Genomic DNA, 23,126 nt, shown 5'->3' with positions numbered 1-23,126 from the left:
ATGATGCTACCTGGCACATCACCGCTTGAGCCAGAGGCAATTAAAACCACCCTCCAGTGACAAAGGGAAGTTAGCAATGCAGGCAGCCACTTGCTTTCTGTCCCTCAAAGGCTTCTGGCAGTGAAGGATGCCTGTACTCAGAGCTATGGTTCTAAACTCTGCAGCTGAAGAGTCAGCCTCATTGTCTAATTAAATTGCTCCATTGTGTTCTCAGAAGCTGCCGTTGAATGTGCACTGAACAAAAACCATAGAAATAGTACTAACACTCTGATAAACTTCTGCACTGGAAGATAATTGGGCTGATTTGGCCAGATCTCAGTGAATGGGAAATGCCTGGCTTCCTGGAATTCAGTCTTTATTTACCTTGTTCTGTAGAGTGATGATAAAGATTCTTTTGCCTTGCAGGATTCTCCTGGGCTGGGATTATCTGAAGGAGTAAATGTCAAATTGTGGGTGACTGTTTCCCAAGGCAATGTCCCTGCAATACTAAATACCTTAGCAGGTGCTATCCAAGTGGCATTTGCTGTCAAAGGTAAGTTCAACATTTCAAAAGGGAAACGCTCCGGCACAACACAAATATTTATTATGCTCCTTCCATTTAAGAGCTGATGAACCCTTATAGCTGCTCAGCTCTCAGGCCTTTATTTTCCCCTTTTGCAAACCAGGGCAGGTAATTTTAAAAATCTGGGTGACATCAGTGATGACATTGTTCTGAATGAATTTGAATTGGTTTAAGCATGAAGGTCCCTCTGTAAAGTTAACTCGGCCACGTTGCAAATCTGCAGCCCGTCCTATTCCTGATTTGCTTCTTTCTGACTGTACATGCCATAAATTATAGACACCGCTCAGCTGGTCAAATTAATGTTGCAGCAGGAACAAGTCCTAGAGAAAGAGATGGGAGGATGAGAGACTTTCCTACTCATGAAAACACCAGAGAGGCAGATTGGGGGCAAGAGATGTGAAACTGTGAGCTCCTTGGGCCTGCAGAGTGGGAGCCAGGGATCTAGGCTAGGGTGCCCTACTCTCTTAGCCAATTCACTGAGCATATCCAGAGATCTGTGCTATCACCAGGCAGGGCTGCTAGCACTGAACTGCCACCAGGACAGTGTCATGCTTCAGGTAGAATTAGAATTTCCCTACATTTTCCACATTCTCTCCTAACTGAATCATGTGAATGAGACGAACCCTGTGAGGTGCTTAGCAGCAGTAGGCACAATTTGTGTCTGTACTTTTGAAACTGAGGGTTTGACATGAAATCGTGTCAAGATGGCCAAGCACCACAGTGCAGAGTGGCCCCTGGGAAGTGGCCTGCAGAAGTAAGTTGCTGATCAGAGCTAAACCAGCAGAAGTTCGTTATATGTCCCAAGACATTTTACACAAACCACGGAGGCCTACCATGTCTTACAAAATCTGGAATGGCACAAGATGTTTTGCACAAAGACCATAGAATTTTCCACAGATAGAGCTGCAAGAATTCCAATGTCCAAATTGTGGCTGGACTCTTCAAATCTTCCCCAGATGTAGGGGTCACTTTCTGATTGGCTGACAGCAGCTTTGCCAGGAAGAAAACAAGCCTTCAGTAAATGTGTAAAACAGGCTGGTTTGGTTGAAGTGTCACTCCCTGAAGCTGAAATATCTGGATGAGAGAGAGACAGTGAGCAGGACTGTCATCACCTAGCTTCAGAGAGCACCTCCTATCTGGTAAGTATTATAGTAATGTCTCTCATAATCACCCTTTTAATTCTTTCTTTAAAGTCCTGTCTAGGAAGATGGCTGTGAGACCCAGAAAGAGAAGAAGAACATAGTTTTCTTAACCCCTTGAGTGAGTGAACTACTTGAGTGAACTTTCCAGGATTTTGAGAAACCACTTAGTGTTCTGAGAGGCTGAGCTGAAGAACACGCCTTCATACCATTTTGAATGGAGAAGTAAAAAGCTACACGTTATGTTTACTCACAATGGAAAAGTTGCACCCGCTGGGGACGACTGGCTAAGCAGCAGTTCTGCAGAAAAGGACCTGGGGATTACAATCAACAAGAAGCTGGATATGAGTCAGCAGTGTGCCCTTGTTGCCAAGAAGGCCAACAGCATCTTGGGCTGTATTAGTAGGAGCATTGCCAGCAGATCGAGGGAAGTGATTATTCCCCTCTATTCAGCAGTGTTAAGGCCACATCTGGAGTATTGTGTCCAGTTTTGGTCCCCCCACTACAGAAGGGATGTAGACAAATTGGAAACAGTCCAGTGGAGGACAGCGAAAATGATTAAGGGGCTGGGGAACATGACTTACAAGGAAAGGCTGAGGGAACTGGGATTGTTTACTCTGCAGAAGAGAAGAGTGAGGGGGGATTTGATAGCTGCTTTCAACTACCTGAAGGGGGGTTCCAAAGAGGAGGGAGTTAGGCTGTTCTCAGTGGTGGCAGATGACAGAACAAGGAGTAATGGTCTCAAGTGCAGTGAGGGAGGTCTAGGTTGGATATTAGAAAACAATGTTTCACTAGGAGGGTGGCGAAGCACTGGACTGGGTTACCTAGGGAGGTGGTGGAATCTCCATCCTTGGAGATTTTTAAGGCCTGACTTGACAAAGCCCTGGCTGGGATGATTTAGTTTGTGTTGGACCTGCTTTGAGAAGGGGGTTGGACTAGATGACCTGCTAAGGTCTCTTCCAACCCTGATATTCCATGATTCTATGATTCTATTTAAAAGCTACCTGAGTTAAAACCATCTATAGAATAATTCCAGTTATCCAATTTCCTTTTATCAGGAAATTCTAGTTATCCAAATTCACAGTGTGTCCCCCCTGCAGCCCTATGTTAGTTAATCACTTATTGATGAACTAACCTTAAGCCTCTGGGACCTACAATTTGGGAATATTTCTGGAGTTAAGGATAAGGACAAAGAACAAGGGAGTGGATGGGGATGATGGAGAAGGTAGCGGAGAAGAGAAAAGGTGGAGGACAGAGAAAAAGATAAGAGGCAAGAAAGAAACAGATAAGAAGTTTAAGATGAAGACTGAAAGGAGAAGGGTTGAGGGAGAGAAAGGACAATGGAGACAGAAGAGGAGTTCAGCAAAAGAGAACAGGGCAGGAAATGAAAGGAGGCTGACAGGAGGGTGGAGGAGAGAAAAGGGGAAGGAAAGAAGGAGAGATGCAGGAAGAGGGGCTGTATCTGCATGAGTCAGAAACCTCGTTTGTGGTGCTTCAGTGCTTCCAAGCACTGTCAGCCCTGGGCTCTGTAAGCGCAGCTACAGATAGTGAGGGGTGGGACCAGTTCCCTCCACCATCTCTGTGAGTGCTGGAATATAGCATAAAAATGATAATCTAATCACCTTTCTTCTTCTTTCTGTAATTACTTATTGCCTTTAAGTGCTGTGTTAAAGCATATAAAGTATGTGCGATAATTCTCCACTCTGCACTTTGATAGAAAGAGGAAGAAACTTTGAACTGGCTGGAAAAGGAAACATTGTTTCCACTATTTGAATATTTATTTACCTTTGAATATAGAGTAAAAGTGGCCTAAGCCCGAAGGTTACTGGCAACATTCCAGAGAAACTGAAATAGTTGCAAAATGAGAGGTTCTCAGACTGGGGGAGCGGCATGTCACACTTTCTAGGGCATAGTGTTCAGCCTTCTAGCAATTCAGTAATGATACAGTGTCACAACGCCATTCACTCAAATTTGGCCCATCTGCCTGTTCTCATCATGACAGATGAGCATCTGGGCCAAATGAGTTAAATTGATGTTAGCTGATTTAAACCATTATCTGCATTATATATCTAGGGCTTAATTTGTGAGAGCTAATTGAATTGTCAGTCTTAGTACTTACGTAATCTGTCTGATTTCTCTGGTTGGAGTGGCAAGGGCACTCCCATGATTCCATTTTCAAACAGACTGATCCGAAATGAATAAGCACATACATTTAAACATTCCTACTTCAAAGCTGGTAGCAAAGTCACCTCCCCAGTATAGTAAAGAACCAGGATAAGGATTTCCTAGGTAATAAGATTGAGATAACTCCTGAAATGAATTTTTTTGCTCTCTGTAATTTCTTACTTGTTCTCAAATCTATTTTGGGCAATAAAACACTTACATGTGCAATAATCCTCCACTCTGTACTTTGGCTAATGAAAAAGAGATTTCAATGAGAAATGCAATGCAAGGAATCGGTGAATTAAAATGATTTACAAAACATCAATTTTTAAAAGAGATTTTTCCTCATTAAAATGTATTTCTCTGAAATCCTCCTAGGACATCTATGGTGCTGTGTGGATAATAATCAGAACACATATTAAAATATTATCTTGATTGATTAAAGCAATATTTGTACAGCTCTAAATGTCACATTCCCCAGTGTCCTCTGTCACCTCTCTGTTTTGATGTCTCTTCTCTCCAGTGACGCTCAGTTCCCAGCCGACCTTGAGCCATGAAGATCCTTTACCTGCTCTTTGCTGTTGCCTTCTTGGTGCTCATGGATGCCCCTGGTAAGATGTCAATGAAAACAAGCAATGACAAAAAGGGATATTAGGGAAGCCTGTATTAACGTTGTCTAACACTTTCAAATAGAAAAAAAAGTCTTACCTTTTTTAAGGAGCTCTAACGCCTGCCACCAAGAAAAAAACATTCAGATTTGACTGAATTATGACCAGTCAACAAAAAAAAGCCACATCCCCTCAGTGTTTTCCTCAGATCTTGCTGAGGCTTCCTTCTTGAGACACTCCCCATTCTATCTGCTCACCATGTACCCTTCTTATAATGGGCAATCACAGAATATGGATGTGATACTGAGAAACAAAGTCTGGCCAACTCTTTTCAAAATACCCTTGGGTTTGGGAGAAGATGCACAGGACTAGGAAACAGGAGACCATGAATTGAAATATAACTTCTGCTCCTGACTTGTGTTAATAATTCTGTGCTTTTCACCACCTGACTTATGAATCAGAGCTCATGTCCTAATAGAGGTTATGCTGCTGGCCACAGAACCCAGATCTCCAAAATGGCAGCCATTCATCTCAATGTCTTAGCCCCACTGGATCTCAAAACCTTCCACAACAACATGCTTGGCTTTGTTTTGAGAAATGTCATCTGGGTTTGGGACAGTGGTTGCAACCATGACAATGCATCATGTACAGGTTCAGTTTCTATCCATTGGCTGTAGATAGTTTTATGAAAACACAATAAATGTTCTAAACTAAATATTCTAAAAAATTTGGCTGTGCACATTGGGACTGCCTTTTCAAAATAGCAGGCCAATCAGGTGTAACGAAACACTGGCAATTGGTCATGAAGGACCAATTCCTGAGTGGGTCTTGTGAAGAAAATCTCTGTAGAATCTCAGAGCTGAGAAGGTGTTCAGTCCTGGAAGGGACTCTCTCAAGCCAATCTCTTTCAAATCTTTGTAGTCATGCAACCCACCGCTGAGGCAGTTCAACTCTACTTAGCCAAGTTGCATTGATGATACTGCCTGGCACATCACTGTCAGAGCCTGAGGGAATGCAAACCAAACCCCAGGAACAAAGGAAGTTAGAGATGCAGGCAGCCCCTTGCTTTCCATCCCTTAAAGGCATGGGGCAATGAAGATGCCCATGCTCAGAGCTGTGGTTCTAAAATCTGCAGCTGGAAAGTCAATGCCAATGTTTAATTAAATCATTCCATTCTCTTCTTAGAGGCTGCCATTGCACATTGAACAACCACTGAAATTGTACTGAAGCTGTGATCAACTTTTCCACTGAAAGATAATTATGCAGACTTGGTCAGGTCTCAGTGAATGAGAAATGCCTGTCTTCTTGGAATCACAACTGTAATTTACCCTGCATTGCAGGATGATGATTAAGGCTCTTTTTCTTTGTCAGGTTTCTCCCATGCTCTGGTGACCCGAAGAGGGTGTAGACTCAAAGGGGGTAAATGTAACTTTTGGCGATGTCCCAGCAATGTTATATACCTTGACAAATGCTATTTTGGCCATTGCTGTGGAAGGTAAGCTCAGCGTTCCGTAAGGGAGGCCCTGCAGGGTTAGCAGAACTGCTCAGTACTCTTTTTTCATTTAGGAGCTGATGAACACTTCTGTACTTAAAGCATCTCAGTTCTTAGCCCTGTATTTCCCCCCTTTTGCAAACCAGGGGAGGTAATTATAAAAATCTTGGTGACGACAATGTTAACATTGTTCAGAATGAATGTGAATGTTTTAAGCATGAAGTTTCTTCTGTAAAGTTAATTTGGCCACCTTGAAGATCTGAAGCCAGTCTTATTCCTGTTCTATTTGTTGCTGACTGTATGTGACATAAGTTATAGAGGCTGTTCAGCTGGTCAAATTAATGCTGCAGCAAGAACAGGTCATAGAGAAATGATTGGGAGGGTGAGAGTCTTTCCAGCCTACTAAAATGCCAGATTGAGGGCAAGAGATGTGATACTGGCAACTCCTTGGATTTGCAGAGTGGGAGCCAGGGACCTAGGCTGGAGAGGCCTTGCAACCAGCTGCAGTGCTGATTTCTTGGCCAATTCACTGACCGTTACCAGAGATCCATGATCTCACCAGGCAGCGCTGCTAGCATTGAACTGCTGCAGAACAGAGTCAGACTCAGGTGGAATTAGAGTTTCCTGTATTTTTTTCAGAGTTAATTTTCTGTCACTGAAGTAAGTATGCCTCATTTTAGCTTCAGCTGTAAACAAGGTGTGTTCAATAGAACAAGTGTTTACATGGGTGTGAACTGTGCTTTTCTATAGTGTGGACTGTATAGGCAGCTAGTTCTCCCATTTGGATACATAAAACTATCTGCTTAGAAACTGTAACATGGGGTTTTTACCAATGTGTGTGAAGCCCCCCTCCCCTCCAAACATGATATAAAAACTCCACCGCCCATATGTGCATCTTCAGTAGATTAAAAGCTGTATTAAACTGATAGTTATACAGTTCAAGACATACACATACAGAATATACCGTAATATAAAAAAAGAAAAGGATAATATAGGTACAACAATGAAAAGCTGAATATTATTTTTGTTTTACTGACTCAGTGGGAAAGTTGTTGCTGGTGATAACTCACTGGCTGGGTGGCCCTCTGAGGTGAGTCAGGGAGTACAGGCGACATTCCCTCCTTGAGGCCTGTCACCTGGGGCTGAAGCTCTGTTTATTTTGGTGGACCTCCTGAAACCTGCTTGTGGCCCCCCTACAAGGCCCTGACCCCCTGGTTGAGATCCCCGGCTGTAACAGAGTGTTGCAGTAGGGACACTGGATTCCTTGTGCTTGGGTTAACCAAGAACCTCTTCATTCACCATTCAGTGAATGCGTAATTATTCCCATGCCATTCAATTCGAAATGAAACATTATATTGTCCTTGTTCTGTAGGAAAACATCAAAAAATCTGATTCTCTTTTCTTTGTGCAGGAGATCTGTTGGCTGATTGTCTAAGCAGGATCTCAGGGAATCAGGGAGAAAGCCACTTGCTTCTAAAATCATCAGATCCTGCTTCAATGGAACCCTGAACTCCTGCTGTTCATTTGGGCTGTAAAGAACCTTGTGAGCTGGAGAAATTTAAAATGGAGCCCATATAAGATTTGTTACTCTCCTTTGAATAAAAGCAAGCTGGTGTGAAAGCATCATGCTGAATTATGTGTGTGTTGGTGGGAGGCAAGAGGGCTGTTTCTATCATTCTTGTCCTTTTGAAGTCCATCTGATTTATCTTTCTAAATTTAAACATAAAAAAAAATTACATACCCTAAAAATTCCCAATCATATGTTAATACTAGTCAAGGGTATTTATAAACCATGATTCTCATATCTCGATAGATTTCAATGTGCTCTTATGGGTAGATTTTTATTTCTTCCACTTGTTGCAAATACTAGCTTTTTCTGGTATCACAGGAACTGGGTTCAGTCCCATCTTGACTGTACAATTTGTGAGTAACCCACTCCTAGTGCTCCATTGCACCTAGACCTTTTCTCCTTTCATGGGGCTCACACATGCTCAACCGCTAGGACTGGCTAGACTGCAGAGGTGTCTCAAACAGGTCTTGGCTGATGGCACAGCTGGATTGCCCTGTTGCATATCCTCCACCCTCCTCTTCTCCTTCCTCCTCATTGCTGTTCACACTAGGAGCAAGTGATTTGGGTTCCTAGGAGGTATCCCCAGTGTTCTGTGGGATGGTAGTAGGTAGTCCCCCAAGTATGGCATGCAGCTTTTTGTAAAAGTGTCAGGTCTGCGCCTCGGCAATACATCTATTGTTGGTCTCTCTGGCCTTCTGGTATGCCTAATGTAGCTCCTTGGCTTTCATGCAGCACTTCTACTGGTCCCTGGTGTATCCCTTCTTCAGTATCCCCTGACCAATCTGCTCATAGATATCCATATTTCTGTGACTGGTCTGTAGCTGTGCTTTCATAGCATCTTCTCAAGACATGCCCAGGAGACCCAATATCACCTCTCCAGTCCAGCCAAGAACATGCCTGGAGCATATAGCTGACATGGTCAGCTAGGCAGTTGTGCACAGCAACAGGGAGCAGATAGAGATGTGCTCACCAAGATGCACAATCAGGAAACCAGGAAATGTACAACCATTTCAAAACTGTGTTGGGTGGGGGGTAAAGAGGACGAGAGGACTTCCAAACTATGTGACCCCAGGCAATGGAGTTTACAGTTGTGACAAGTGCAAGCAGTGTCAGCTATTGAGGGAGAGCTGCTGGAGGACTGTTAGGGTCAACTTAGGTAATGTAGGGTCTACACTTGTTCTGCGTTTACTTCTGCACGTCAACCATGGCTTAGAGTCTTTCAGAGAGGTAGAGTTACTATATCGATGCTTTCGAGTGCTTACGTCGGTGGGATAGAAATTTAGTTCAGATACATGGAGAACCAGGTCCATTCAAAACAGTCAACTTTGACCTAACATTGTCCAACAGTGTAGACCAGACCTCAGATTTTTGATTGAGATTCATAAGAAGAGGGTAAATAGGATGGTTGATTTCTGATCAAAAGGCACAACAGGAATTGGCCAGTCACTGAAAGGTGAGTGCTGACATTCCCTGTTACCTCCTGCACAGAGAATTCATTTTCCCTATTGCAACCTTCTGTTACAGAGGTTTAACAGGGATAATCATATCTAACTAAACATGTGAACTGCCTGCCTACCCAGCTCACTGGGTAAATGCCAGATTTCTGAAAATGGGTCTTCCTGCTCCCTGACTCTCTACTCTGGAAATTAGATTTGATCTCTCTCCCCCCTGCTTTTCCATCCTTTCTATTCACATAGTGCAAATTTAAGATGAGAAAAATAGATAAAGATAGAGAGGAGCCAGAGAGCACCTGTATTTAGAGCACAGAGATGATGAAGGATCGAGCTGAGGAACTCTTGTTTTGATCCAAGTGATATTTAAAACATCAGTTGCTTTCTGTTTATAAGTATAATGATTATCTATCCAGCACCAGAGAATGTGACATGAAAATGGAATTTACAGGTCCCTGCTGTCTTGAAGAAGTTACAATATGAATATTTATACCTGGCAAACATCTACAGCCTGGTCCAAAGTTGTTTGTAGTCAATGAAAAGTCTCCCAGTGCCTTTAAGAAGCTTTGGAGAGATGCCTAGTGCAGATAAAAATTGCAGCAAACAGCACTGCCTGGAGAGTGACTAGGCAGAAATGAGCTTGTGTGTAACTATTTTGTAGCATTTTTATCAATATTCTATGTGTGTACAAGGTGGAGGGTTATATGTTTGTTTGTTAATTGATTTTGGTTTTGAATGTTTTTCTGCTGTTTTTCTATAATAACATGGAGTTTTCATATTCTTTTAAAAACCGAAAATCAAGTTAATACCATAGATAATCCTGAGTGCCATGAACCTATGGGAGTTGTAAAACTAATATGATAAATAGAATAGATTTCACTTGAGCCAAGCTGTGATGTTTTCTATGCTGATTTGCATGGCAAATCCTCACCATAACTATAACAGTAAATACATGACCTGTTGATGCATCATGCCTGGCAAAGCCCATGGGGGATGCTGCTGATATCACCTCTCAAGGTTTGTCTCAGTTACATGATTCAGGAAGGAAAGACTCAGAAGTGATGGGGTTCAGAGTCCGGCTAGGAAAATGTAAGAAAAATTCAAAAAGTTCCATGATGGATGTCAGAGTTATGGAACTGCTGGCACCTCTGACCCCTCATGGGTCTTTTGGTCCTCACTCAGGCATTAGGCCTCAGGCTCTGACCTGTCCAGAGGTGGAATTTCGCAATGCTTCAACATGTGCAGGGAGAAGAACACAGTGAACTAAGGGCTTTTCTACATACGAGATTTACTGGCATATCTATGCCAGTGTAATTATCCCGCTATAGGCCTTGTCTAAACTGAAAATTTAGGTTGACATAGCTACAGAGCTTTGGGGTGTGAAAAACAAACTACAGTGAGCACTGTAGTTGTGTCGACTAACCCTGATGCATACGCATCTAGGTTGATGGAAGAATTTAACCTGGGTTAAATAACTGCAGGGCATTAGAGCATTAGGAGGGCAGGTGAATCTTCCTCAAATTTCAGTCAGGTTTCGCTGCAATGTCCAGCTGATTCTGAAAGGAGGCTAAGGTGAGGTTTATTGGCAGAGAAGTGGAAGAGGAGGCATTTATTATTGTTTATGCAGGGAGTGATTGTTATTTTATCTGGAGAAGTTCGTCCATTCTGAACTGTGACAGCCTCATTCTCCAGCCCCTCCCAAATCCAGGTATTGTCATCAGTGCTACAGCCAAGTGTCAATTCAGGGCAGGTGCTTGGGTTCCTCTCTGAAGTTGGAGGGCATCCATGTGAAGCATCAGCACCTGTGGGGAAAGAAGAGGACTGAGCTGGCTAGCCAGGCTGGCGTGTCTGTTTCTTGTGTCGCCACTGAGCAGGGAAGTGTCCAGTGTCCCCGTCCTGTCTCTGTGGAGAAAGTCAAATTGTGGGTGACTGCTTCCCAAGGCAATGTCCCTGCAATACTAAATACCTTCGCAGGTGCTATCCAAGTGGCGTTTGCTATCAAAGGTAAGTTCAACATTCCAAAAGGGAAACGCTCTGGCACAAACAGAAATATTTATTATGCTCCTTCCATTTAAGAGCTGATGAATCCTTATAGCTGCTCAGCTCTCAGGCCTTTATTTTCCCCCTTTTGCAAACCAGGGCAGGTAACTTTAAAAATCTGGGTGACTTCAGTGATGACATTGTACTGAATGAATTTGAATTGGTTTAAGCATGAAGGTCCCTCTGGAAAGTTAAGTCGGCCACATTGCATATCAGCAACTTGCCCTATTCCTGATCTGCTTCTTTCTGTCTGTACGTGCCATAAATTATAGAACCCGCTCAGCTGGTCACATTAATGCTGCAGCAGGAACAAGTCCTAGAGAAAGAGATGGGAGAGTGAGAGACTTTTCCACCCACGAAAACACCAGAGAGGCAGATTGGGGGCAAGAGATGTGAAGCTGTGAGCTCCTTGAGCCTGCAGAGTGGGAGCCAGGGATCTAGGCTAGGGTGCCCTACTCTCTTAGCCAATTCACTGAGCATATCCAGAGATCCGTGCCATCATCAGGCAGGGCTGCTATCACTGAACTGCCACCAGATCTGAGTCACTCTTCAGGTAGAATTAGAATTTCCCTGCATTCTTTAAGAGTTAGTTATCTATCATCTAAATACCAATCTGTCATTTTAGTTTCAGCTGTAGACAAGGTGTGTTTGATGGAACAACTGTACAAGGGTGTGAGTTGTGCTTTTCTAAACTACAGGTTTTTTGTAGCTAGCCAGTCCAGTAGTTTAGATACTATGTCTGTTAAAACACTATAATAGAGCGTTGCAGTAGGGGTGATGGATTCCCTGTGCTGGAGTTAACCCAAACTCACTTCACACACCATTCAGTGAATGGGCAATTCGTCCCCTGACATTTGATTTGAAATCCAACATCATATTATTCTTGTTCTATAGGAAACACCAAAAAATCTGAGTCTTCATTCTTCATGCAGGCGTATATGGAGTGACGAATTGTCTAGGCAGGATCTCTGGGATTCTGGAAGACATCCTGCTTCAGTGGAATCCTGAAGTGCTGATCATCTGGGCTTGAAAGAACCTTTTGAGCTGGAAAAATTCCAGAAGGGAGTCCTTGTTTCACCATATAAGATTTGATACTCTTCTTTTAATAAAAGCAAAGTGATGTGAGATCATCATGCTGAAGTGTGTGCATGTGTTGGTGGGAGGCAAGAGGATGTTTCTAGTATTCTTCTCCTTTAGAAATCCATCTCATCTATTTTTTAAAAATTAAAAAATAAAATAAAATTGAAGTAAATTAAATTAAAAAGTCTCTTTCACATGTTAATACCACATCAGAGTATTGATAGACCATGGTCCCCACATCTCTGCATGTTTTTCAGTTAGCTCTTTTGAGTTGATCTTTATTTCATACAGTTATTACATAACCTACCAGTTTGTGGTGTCAGAGGAGCTGGGTTCAGTCACAGCTTGATTGTACAGTGTATGGCCCTCATCACCGTGCTCCATTCACCTAGCCCTTTCTTCTGCTCTAAAACGTCATTGTCCGCAATGAGAAAAAGAAAAAAATCAGGCCAAGATGACTCTAAGATCTTACTGTGTTATACCGGAAGACACTAGGAACAGGCCCACATTGGACAGGCTTTTGCGATATACAAGACACAAGAATTTCACCTCCCTACTCCAAGTCCCTACTCACCTGTTTATAAATCGAAGGATCACATTAGTCCTTTCTGCCACAGCATAGCACTGGAAGTTCAGGTAACAATGCTTTGCTGTTCCTTTTTAGAATCATAGAATAAAAGAAGATTAGGGTTAGACAGGACCTCAGGAAGTCATCTAGTCCAAACCCTTGCTCAAAGCAGGACCAACACCAATCACTGCTTTCCAGGATACAGTCCCCATTCTGTTGGTCTGGATTGCTTTCTTTCTTGCTAGACATATGACCTAGCATTTGATTGTATTAAATTGCATTTTTTAAAATTGGGCTCAACTGACCAAGCAAACTAAATCACTCAGAGTGACTACCCCGTCCTCAAACTTATTTACTACCACTTTGTCTCATCCACCAATTTTATCACCAGTTAAATATATTTCTATAGTAGATGATTTTTAACATCTTCCTTAGTTACTAAAATACTACCTTACCTCATTCCCAGGTGATATGCAGGCACCATCCTTCTCCTTTCTAGAAAAGAAACATTTGTTGAACCCCTCTACCGTTTTCTGCATCTTTCAATATCATTTGTCCATCTCCAGGGAGAAATGGATCTGTACCATTGTTAGAATTTCTTTTGTTGCTGAAACACTAAACAAACAAACAAACAAACAGCCCCCCCCTACAAAAAAACCCCCCACAACGTTGTCATCTTTGGCCCTGCCAGACATGGAGTGTTCCCAGATGGCCTTAGCTTCGTTGAGCATATTTGTGCTCTTCATTATTTCTAATTGATAGTGATTACTATCCACTTCCCCATTTCAATTCATTTTCTATTTTATTTCTTAATTTCTAATTGTTGTTTTGATATCTTGTACTCACAGCTATAAGGGAGACAAACACTCTACAGTCTACCCTGGAGAATTTACTTTTGTTTTCCCTGATGGATTTTCCTATGCTAAAATGAAAACACAGTGTAGACAACTGGTTGTTTCCAGCCCCAAACCCTGCCCCAGTGTGCTGTTCCGGCATTCTCTGGGAGATACCACACCACAAGGGGCTGGGGAAGAAGTCTCCCAAAGCATGAGGGGGATATAGTTGACATAACTGGTCTGTATTTTCCCTGTGCCAGGCACTGGTTTGGAGTGGTACACGAGATATTGCTGTGGGCTGTTACATCTGAGGGAGGGGTTCTCAAACTGGAGGTCGACACTCTCAGGGGATCACGAGATTATTACGTGAGGGGTCGCGAGCTGTCAGCCTCCACCCCAAGTCTTTGCCTCCAGCATTCATAATGGTGTAACATATATTAAAAAATGTTTTTCATTTATAAGGGGGGGTCACACTCAAAGGGGTCACCAGTACATAAGTTTGAGAACCACTGGTCTAAGGTATGTCTACACTGCAATTAGACACCAGTCTCCTGAGGGCCAGGCTAAGGAGCTATTTAACTGTGGTATAGACTTCCAGACTTGGGCTGCAGCTGGAGCTGTGGGACCCTTCCACCTTAAAGGGATCTAGAGCCTGGGCTCCAGAAAAGCCGAACTGTGACATGCACAGTCTCCAGCTCCTCTCAAACCCCGGTGTGGTCATCAGTGCTACAGCCAGGCTGCAATTAGAGGCACATGGTTGTGTTCCAGTCAGCAGCTGGAGGGAAACCAGCACCTCTGTGGAAAACAGAGGACTGAGGTGGCCAGTCAGGCAGATGTGTCTGTTTCTTGTGTCCCCACTGGGCATGGAAGGGTCCAGTGTCCCTGTCCTGTCTCTGTGGAGAAAGAGGTGACTACTTCCTCCCTCCACCCACGACAGACAACTGCAGTAGGGTGTAATGACTGAGGGATTAGATGGACAGGTCACCCCTGCTCCGAACCCCTTCCAAAGAGACGTATAAACCTGGACCAGGCACTCAGGAGAGAAGCCCGCCTAACATTACATGCAGTGAAGCACAAGGTTTGATGAGTTTAAACATGTGTGTTGGCTCTTTGTTGTCTTAAGATCATTTTCTCTAATTCTTTCCTACACTTGCTAATTAAATACACTTGTTCTCAGACGGTTTTTTGCCAGTGTATAGCTCTTGTGACATGCTCCCAAAGGCAAGTGGCATTAGAGAGTCACACCTGCATGGTAATAAGTGGTTGGTGTAGATGGGGCATAGTACATAAACCCTGGTCACAGAGTATGTCTGCACTGCAGTCAGAGGTCTGTCTGCAGCCCATTTAGATGCACCTGAGCTACCTTTATTTAGCTGTTGGATAAACTATAACAATAGCAGTGAAGCCATGGCAGCTTGGACAGCAGCACGGGCTGCAAAAGTCTTTCCAGGGCCCTGGATACATATCTGAGTTGCAAGCTTCAGCTTCTGTGGCATCACTGCTATTGTTACCTCAGGTAGCTAGACCAAAGCTAGTGCAGGAGTTTGTAGAAGTGCTGCAAGCAGATCTCCGATTGCAGGGCAGACATATCCGGAGAGTGGGAGACTTGTAAAATTCCATTCTAGGACAGGACAGTACTCCAGGCCTAATGCCTGAGGGGGACATTCAGAGACTAGCGAAAGCACAGAGGTGCAAACAGCCCCGTACTTTTGATATCAGTCATAGAATCTTTTCAATTTTTCTTACATTTTCCTAGGCAGAGTGTGAAGCCCTACCACATCTTCTTCTCTCCTACCTGAATCATGTGAATGAGACAAACCCTGTGAGCTGCTTAGCAGCAGTAGGCACAATTTGTGTCTGTACTTTTGACTATTATTGTTGAGACTGAGGGTATGACATGAAATTGTGTCAAGTTGGCCAAGCACCACAGTGCAGGGTGGCCCCCGGGAAGTGGCCTGCAGAAGTAAGTTGCTGATCACAGCTCAACCAGCAGGAGTTCGTTACATGTCTCAAGACATTTTGCACAAACCACAGCGGCCTAACGTGTCTTACAAAATCTGGGATGGCACAAGATGTTTTGCACAAAGACCATGGAATTTTCCACACACTGAGCTGCAAGAATTCCAACGTCCAAATTGTGGCTGGGCAGCTCAAATCTTCCCCAGAAGCAGGAGTCACTTTCTGATTGGCTGACAGCAGCTTTGCCAAGAAGAAAACTAGCCTTCCGTAACTGTATAAAACAGGCAGGTTTGGTCAAAGTGTCACTCCTTGAAGCCGAAATATCTGGACAAGAGAGACAGTGAGCAGAACTGTCATCACCTAGCTTCAGAGAGCACCCCCATCTGGTAAGTATTATAGTAACTTCTCTCATAATCACCCTTTTAATTCTTTCTTTAAAGTTCTGTCTAGGAAGATGACTGTGAGATCCAGAAAGAGAAGAACATAGTTTTCATAACCCCTTGAGTGAGTGAACTACCTGAGTGAAATTTCTAGGTATCTTGAGAAACCACTTAGGGTTCTGAGAGGGTGAGCGGGAGAACATGCCTTCATGCCACATTGAATAGAGAAGTAAAAAGCTACATGTTACCTTTACTCACAATGAAAAGTTGGTTATTTAAAAGATACCTGAATTAAAACCATCTAAAGAATAATTCCAGTTATCCAAAGTTCCTTTTATCAGGAAATTCTAGTTATCTGAATTCACAGTGTGTCCCCTCTGCAGTCCTGCGTTAGTTAATCACCCATTGATGAACTAACCTTAAGCCTCTGGGACCTACAATTTGGGAATATTTCTGGAGTTAAGGATAAGGACAAAGAACAAGGGAGTGGATGGGGGATGATGGAGAAGGTAGCGGAGAAGAGAAAAGGTGCGGGAGGGAGAAAGAGAGAGAGGTAACAGGCAAGAAAGAAACAGAAGAAGTTTAAGGTGAAGACTGAAAGGAGAAGGGTTGAGAGAAAGAAAGGACAGTGGAGGCAGAAGAGGAGTTCAGCGACAGAGAGCAGGCAGGAGGGCAGGGAATGAAAGGAGGCAGACAGGAGGGTGAAGGAGAGAAAAGGGGAAGGAAGGAAAGAGAGATGCAGGAAAAGGGACTGTCTCTGCATGAGACAGAAGCCTTTTTTGTGCTGCTTCAGTGCTTCCAAGCACTGTCAGCCCTGGGCTCTGTGAGCGCAGCTACAGATAGTGAGTGGTGGGGCCGGTTCCCTCCTCCATCTCCGTGAGTGCTGGAAAATAGCATAAAGATGATCATCTAAGCACCATTCTTCTTCTTTCTGTAATTTCTTATTGCTTTTAAGTGCAGTGTTAATCATATCAAGTTGTAATTGTGCAATAATTCTCCACTCTACACTGACAGAAAGAGGAAGAAGCTTTGAATTGGCTGGTAAAGGAAACATTGTTTCCATTCTTTGAATATTTATTTACCTTTGAATGTTTAGTAAAAGTGGCCTAAGCCCAAAGATTACTGGTAAAATTCCAGAGAAATTGGAAGAGTTGCAAAATGAGAGGTTCTCAGAGGTGGAGGGGCAAGACACATTTTCTAGGTGGGAGCACTGAGCCTTCTAGGAATTCAGTAATTATACAGCATCACAATGCCACTCACTCAAATTTGGCCCACCTACCCTTCCCCATCATGATGGAGGAACATCTGGGCCAAATTTGAGTTAAATTGATGTTAGCTGATTTAAACCATTATCTGCATTATATGTCTAGGGCTTAATGTGTGAGAACTAATTGAATTGTCAGTCTTAGTGCTTAAGTAATCTGTCTGATTCCTTTGGTTATAGTGACACAAGCACTCCCATGATTACATTATCAAACAGGCTGATCCAAAATGGGTAAGAATCTGCATTTAAGCATTCCTACTTCAATGTTGATAGCAAAGTCACCTCCCCGGTATAGTAAAGAACCAGGATAAGGTTTTCCTAGGTAATAAGATTGAGATAACACCTTAAATGAATTGATGTGATTTATCATCTTTTTGGTAAATTGTAACATCACATGATTAATTAATTTGTAGAATTTTCATAAACATGAGCATCCATACACCTTTATTTTGCTCTCTGTAATTTCTTAATTGTTTTCTATTCTATTTTGGGCAATAAAACATGTAAATGTGCAACAATTCTCCACTCTGTACTTTGGCTAAAGAAAAAGAGATTTCCATGAATCAGAGGGGTAGCCTTTGAAATTCAATGCAAGTAATTGGTGAATTAAAATTATTTATAGAACATCTTTTGTTAAAAGGTATCTTGCCTCAGAAAATTGTATTTCTCTGAAATCCTCCTAGGTCATCTATGGCGGTGTGTGGATAATAATCAGAACACACATTAAAATATTATTTTGATTAAAGCAATATTTGTACAGCTCAGCATGTCACATTCCCCAGTGTCCTCTGTCACCTCTCTATCTTGGTGTCTCTTCTCTCCAGTGACGCTCAGTTCCCGGCTGACCTTCAGCCATGAAGATCCTTTACTTGCTCTTTGCTGTTGTCTTCTTGGTGCTCATGGATGCCCCAGGTAAGATGTAAAAGAAAACAAGCAATGATAAAAAAGGAAATTGGGGAGCCTGTACCAATGTTGTCTAACACTTTCAAGTAGACAAAATTCTTACCTTTTCTTAGGCACTCTTGCACCTGTCACCAAGAAAAACATTCAGATTTGACTGAATTATCACCAGTCCAACAAAAAAAACAAACCCATGTCCCCTTATTGTTTTCCTCAGATCTTGCTGAGGCTTCCTGCTTGAGCCACTCCCCATTCTATCTGCTCACCATGTACCCTTCTTGTAACAGGCAATCACAGAATCTGGATGTGATACTGATATCCCTTTGGTTCTGGGAGAAGATGCACAGGGCTAGGAACTAGACCATGAATTGAAATATAATTTCTGCTGCTGACTTGTGTTAATAATTCTGTGCTTTTCACCACCTGACTTCTTATGAATCAGAGCTCATGTCCTAATCAGAGGTTATGCTGCTGGGCACAGAACCCAGATCTCCAAAATGGCAGCCATTCATCTCAGTGTCTTAGACCCACTGGGTCTCAAAACCTTCCACAGCAACATGCTTGGCTTTGTTTTGAGAAATGATGTCATCTGGGTTTGGGACAGTGTTTGCAGCCATGACAACGCATCATGTACGGGTTCAGTTTCTATCCACTGGCTGTAGATAGTTTTATGAAAACACAACAAATGTTCTAAACTAAATATTCTAAAAGATTTGGCTGTGCACATTGGGACTGCCTTTTCAAAATAGCAGGTCAATCGGGTATAACGAAACACTGGCAATTGGTCATGAAGGACCAATTCCTGAGTGCGTCTTGTGAAGAAAATCTCTGTAGCTTCTCAGAGACAGGTAGGCATTCACACCTGGAAGGGACTCTCTCAAGACAATCTCTTTCAAATCTTTGTAGTCATGCAACCCACCGCTGAGGCAGTTCAACCCCACTTAGCCAAATTGCTTTGATGATACTGCCTGGCACATCACTGTCAGAGCCTGAGGGAATCTAAACCAAACCCCAGGCACAAAGGAAGTTAAGAGATGCAGGCAGCCCCTTGCTTTCCATCCCTTAAAGGCATGGGGCAATGAAGATGCCCATGCTCAGAGCTGTGGTTCTAAAATCTGCAGCTGGAAAGTCAATGCCAATGTTTAATTAAATCATTCCATTCTCTTCTTAGAGGCTGCCATTGCACATTGAACAACCACTGAAATTGTACTGAAGCTGTGATCAACTTTTCCACTGAAAGATAATTATGCAGACTTGGTCAGGTCTCAGTGAATGAGAAATGCCTGTCTTCTTGGAACCACAACTGTAATTTACCCTGCATTGCAGGATGATGATTAAGGCTCTTTTTCTTTGTCAGGTTTCTCCCATGCTCTGTTGACCCGAAGAGCGTGTAGAAACAAAGGGGGTGACTGTCACTTTCGGCGATGTCCCAGCCATACTATATACCTTGACAAATGCTATTTTGGCCATTGCTGTCGAAGGTAAGCTCAGCGTTCCACAAGGGAGACCCTGCAGGGTTAGCAGAACTGCTCAGTACTCTCTTTTCATTTAGGAGCTGATGAACACTTCTGTCCTTAAAGCATCTCAGCTCTTAGCCCTGTATTTCCCCCCTTTTGCAAACTAGGGGAGCTAATTATAAAAATCTTGGTGACGACAATGTTAACATTGTTCAGAATGAATGTGAATATTTAAGCATCAAAGTTCTTCTGTAAAGTTATTTGGCCACCTTGCAGATCTGCAGCCCGTCCTATTCCTGTTCTGTTTGTTGCTGACTATATGTGCCATATGTTATAGAGGCTGTTCTGCTGGTCAAATTAATGCTGCAGCAGGAACAGGTCATAGAGAAACAATTGGGAGGGTGAGAGTCTTTCCAGCCTACTAAAATGCCAGATTGAGGGCAAGAGATGTGATACTGGCAGCTCCTTGGATTTGCAGAGTGGGAGCCAGGGACCTAGGCTGGAGTGGCCTTGAGACCAGCTGCAGTGCTGATCTCTTGACCAATTCACTGCATGTTTCCAGAGATCCATGATCTCACCAGGCAGCGCTGCTAGCATTGAACTGCTGCAGAACAGAGTCAGACTTCAGGTGGAATTGGAGTTTCCTGTATTTTTTTCAGAGTTAATTTTCTGTCACCTAAGTAAGTATGCCTCATTTTAGCTTCAGCTGTAGACAAGGTGTGTTCAATAGAATAGTGTTTATATGAGTGTGAATTGGGCTTTTCTATAGTGTGATCTGTATAGGCAGCTAGTTCTCCCATTTGGATAAATATAACTATCCACGTAGAAACTCTGTAACACGGGGTTTTTACTGATGTGTGTGAAGTCCCCCTCCTCTCCCAAACATGCTATTAAAACTCCACCACCCTGTGCACAAGTGGTTTTCTGCATCTTCAGTAGATTAAAAGATGCATTAAATTGATAGTTACATAGTTAAACAGACACACATATAATATAAAAAAGGATAATATAAGTACAACAATGAAAAACTGAATATTATTTTTCTTTTACTGACTCAGTGGGAAAGTTGTTGCTGGTGATAACCCACAGGCTCGGAGGCCCTCTGAGGTGAGTCAGGGAGTGTAGACGATGTTCCCTCCTTGAGGCCTGACACCTGGGGCTGAAGCCCTGTTTATTTTGGTGGACCCCCTGAAACCTGCTTGAGGCCCCACTACAGGGCACTGACCCCCTGGTTGAGAACCACAGCTGTAACAGAGTGTTGCAGTAGGGACAATGGATTCCCTGTGCTTGGGTTAACCAAGAATCTCTTCATTCACCATTCAGTGAATGGGTAATTACTCCCATGCCATTCGATTTGAAATGAAGCATCATATTGTCCTTGTTCTGTAGGAAAACATCAAAAAATCTGATTCTCTTTTCTTTGTACAGGAAGTTTTCTGACTGACTGTCTAGGTAGGATCTCTGGGAATCTGGCACACAGCCACTTGCTTCTAAAATCATCAGATCCTGCTTCAATGGAAGCTGCTGTTCATTTGGGCTGTAAAGAACATTGTGAGCTGGAGAAATTTAGAAGGGAGCCTTTTCAGTACCCATATAAGATTTGTTACCTTCTTTAAATAAAAGCAAGCTGGTGTGAGAGCATCATGCTGAAGTGTGTGTGTGTGTTGTTGGGAGGCAAGGGGGCTATTTCTATCATTCTTGTCCTTTTGAAATCCATCTTATTTATATTTCTAAAATTAAATGTAACCCCCAAGGAGATTGCCTAGATTCCTTGAGCTCTGTCTGCTGGCAGCTCAGGAATGGGGAGCCAAGGCAAACTCAGAGTCTGTCTGGCAACCAATAGGGAGTGAGATGCCCCTCCTAGGGAGTTCAAGAAAGGGGAGAAGCCAATTTGGAGTCAGGCTGGAGCCAGCCAGGGAAGGGCAGGACTGGCTGTGTGGGGAGCTAGTGAGTCCCAGGCCTGAAGGCAGAGTTCCCCCTGAGAACAGGCCTCGAGGGACCTGACAGCAGATCCCTCAGCTGGATTTTTTCTTCCCCACAGATGATTCTCAATTTGTAGCGTTTGCTGGGAAATTTCCCCAGCCAGGCTGGGTTCGCCCTCCAGCTCCCTAGGTGAGACCCATCACCACATGGTCAGCTCTGCTCTGGCTGCTAGTCCAGGAAAGCTGCCTGCTGAGTTTGTGACTGGAGGCTGGGGTAGGAGGCTACAGTTTGGATATTAGTGTAGTTGTATAATCTACACCTTGAGCCCTGCACCCCTTTGTGGTGAAGGGAAATCCTGGGACCCATGCAGCCTGATTCCTGCCTGAGGAAGATCCCTGCCAGCAGACAGTAGCCCCTCTGTAGTGACTGAGGAGTCCAGCGTCATCTTCAGACCTGAAGGTCATTCATGGAGTTTGCAAGTGCACCAGGTTTTAATTAGTTAGTCAGGGGATTTGTTTTGGGGACCCCCTACTCCCTGAACTGTGTCCTCAAGCCAGGGAGTGAGGGTTTGAGGATTTTATAATCTGCTGCATATTACACCTGTGGAGGGATTTACCATCTCCTTCCACTTGTGGGTCCTTTGGGCTGTACTGAACCCAGTCAGCCACACTGCTAAACCACTGCAGAGAAGAATTTTGTGGTTATAGATCATCAAGGGCCCCAGCAAAGTACCCATACCAATGGGACACTAATTTTACATTTGCTACATCAAGTCAGGAGTATTTTCAGTGTGTGCACCAGTGACCCTAAAAATAGTGTTGTATTTGTCTCCTGCTTAATGTAATTATTGTGTTGAATATATTTTTATGTGTTTGTGTTATTTCTTGGAAGTCTCCAACTATCTGGCAAGTAAGTGGGGATTACTCTGTAATTAGAATTTTCTGCCCAAGCTGCCCTGGTGACCCTGCCAGAAAGGAGCGATGGGGGTGGAGACATCGCCAAATAATTTCATAGAAAACAAAAGAAAGAAGATACACCCTGCTGAGTGGGTGGTGGGATCCAAAAGAACCCAGACCTGCCCATTAAAACCTGAAAGCAGATTGGCATTAAAGGAGGTAACCAGATGGAGAGGGGCACTACATAAACATAAAATAAAATGAAATATCCTAAAACTCCCCAATCATACATTAATACCACTCAAGGGTATTTATAAATCATGATTCACATATCTCGGTAAATTTCAATGTGCTCTTATGGGTAGATTTTTACTTCTTGCAGTTGTAAAGGGCCCAGATTTTTCCTTTGGCCCTTTACAAATCTGGTCCAGAGTGACTTGCCCAAAAGTCACACACGGAGTCTGTGGCTGAGCTTGGATCTCAGCCCTGACTTTCTCAATCTCTTCTAGTGACTGATCCAAAAACCATCCTTCCTGGCTAGCATTTTAACAAAGAGAAGGAGAGTGATCCTGGGAATTACTATCCCAGAAGTCATTTTTACCCTGGTAGATCAAAGAGTAAAAGAAAAGAGTCTCTGTGGAGGGGCTATTGGAACCATGGAAAGGAGCAGGACATGGAGTGAACAGGATTTGTGAGACCACGTCTACACTACGGGATAATATCGAATTAGCTAAAATCAGTTTTATAAAACTGATATTATAAATTCGATTTCATGCGGCCACACTAGGCACAGTAATTCGGCATTGTGCGTCCATGGTCCGAGGCTAACGTCGATTTC

At 43.2% G+C, this 23,126-nt stretch overlaps 1 protein-coding gene across 1 annotated transcript; it reads left to right on the top strand.

The window, feature by feature from the left end:
* Positions 1–1,606: 1,606 nt before the first annotated feature.
* LOC116834524 (gallinacin-2-like) lies at positions 1,607–20,594 on the top strand. The gene is made up of 4 exons (XM_075063502.1): positions 1,607–1,701; positions 17,937–18,024; positions 19,370–19,493; positions 20,528–20,594. Exons 2-4 carry the CDS (start codon positions 17,967–17,969, stop codon positions 20,592–20,594), a joined length of 249 nt encoding a protein of 82 aa, XP_074919603.1. The 5' UTR covers positions 1,607–1,701; positions 17,937–17,966.
* Positions 20,595–23,126: the final 2,532 nt, after the last annotated feature.

Source organism: Chelonoidis abingdonii, chromosome 3, assembly GCF_003597395.2.
Source record: "Chelonoidis abingdonii isolate Lonesome George chromosome 3, CheloAbing_2.0, whole genome shotgun sequence".
NCBI classification, from domain to species: domain Eukaryota; kingdom Metazoa; phylum Chordata; order Testudines; family Testudinidae; genus Chelonoidis; species Chelonoidis abingdonii.
This window is presented reverse-complemented; position numbering and strand designations above follow the sequence as displayed.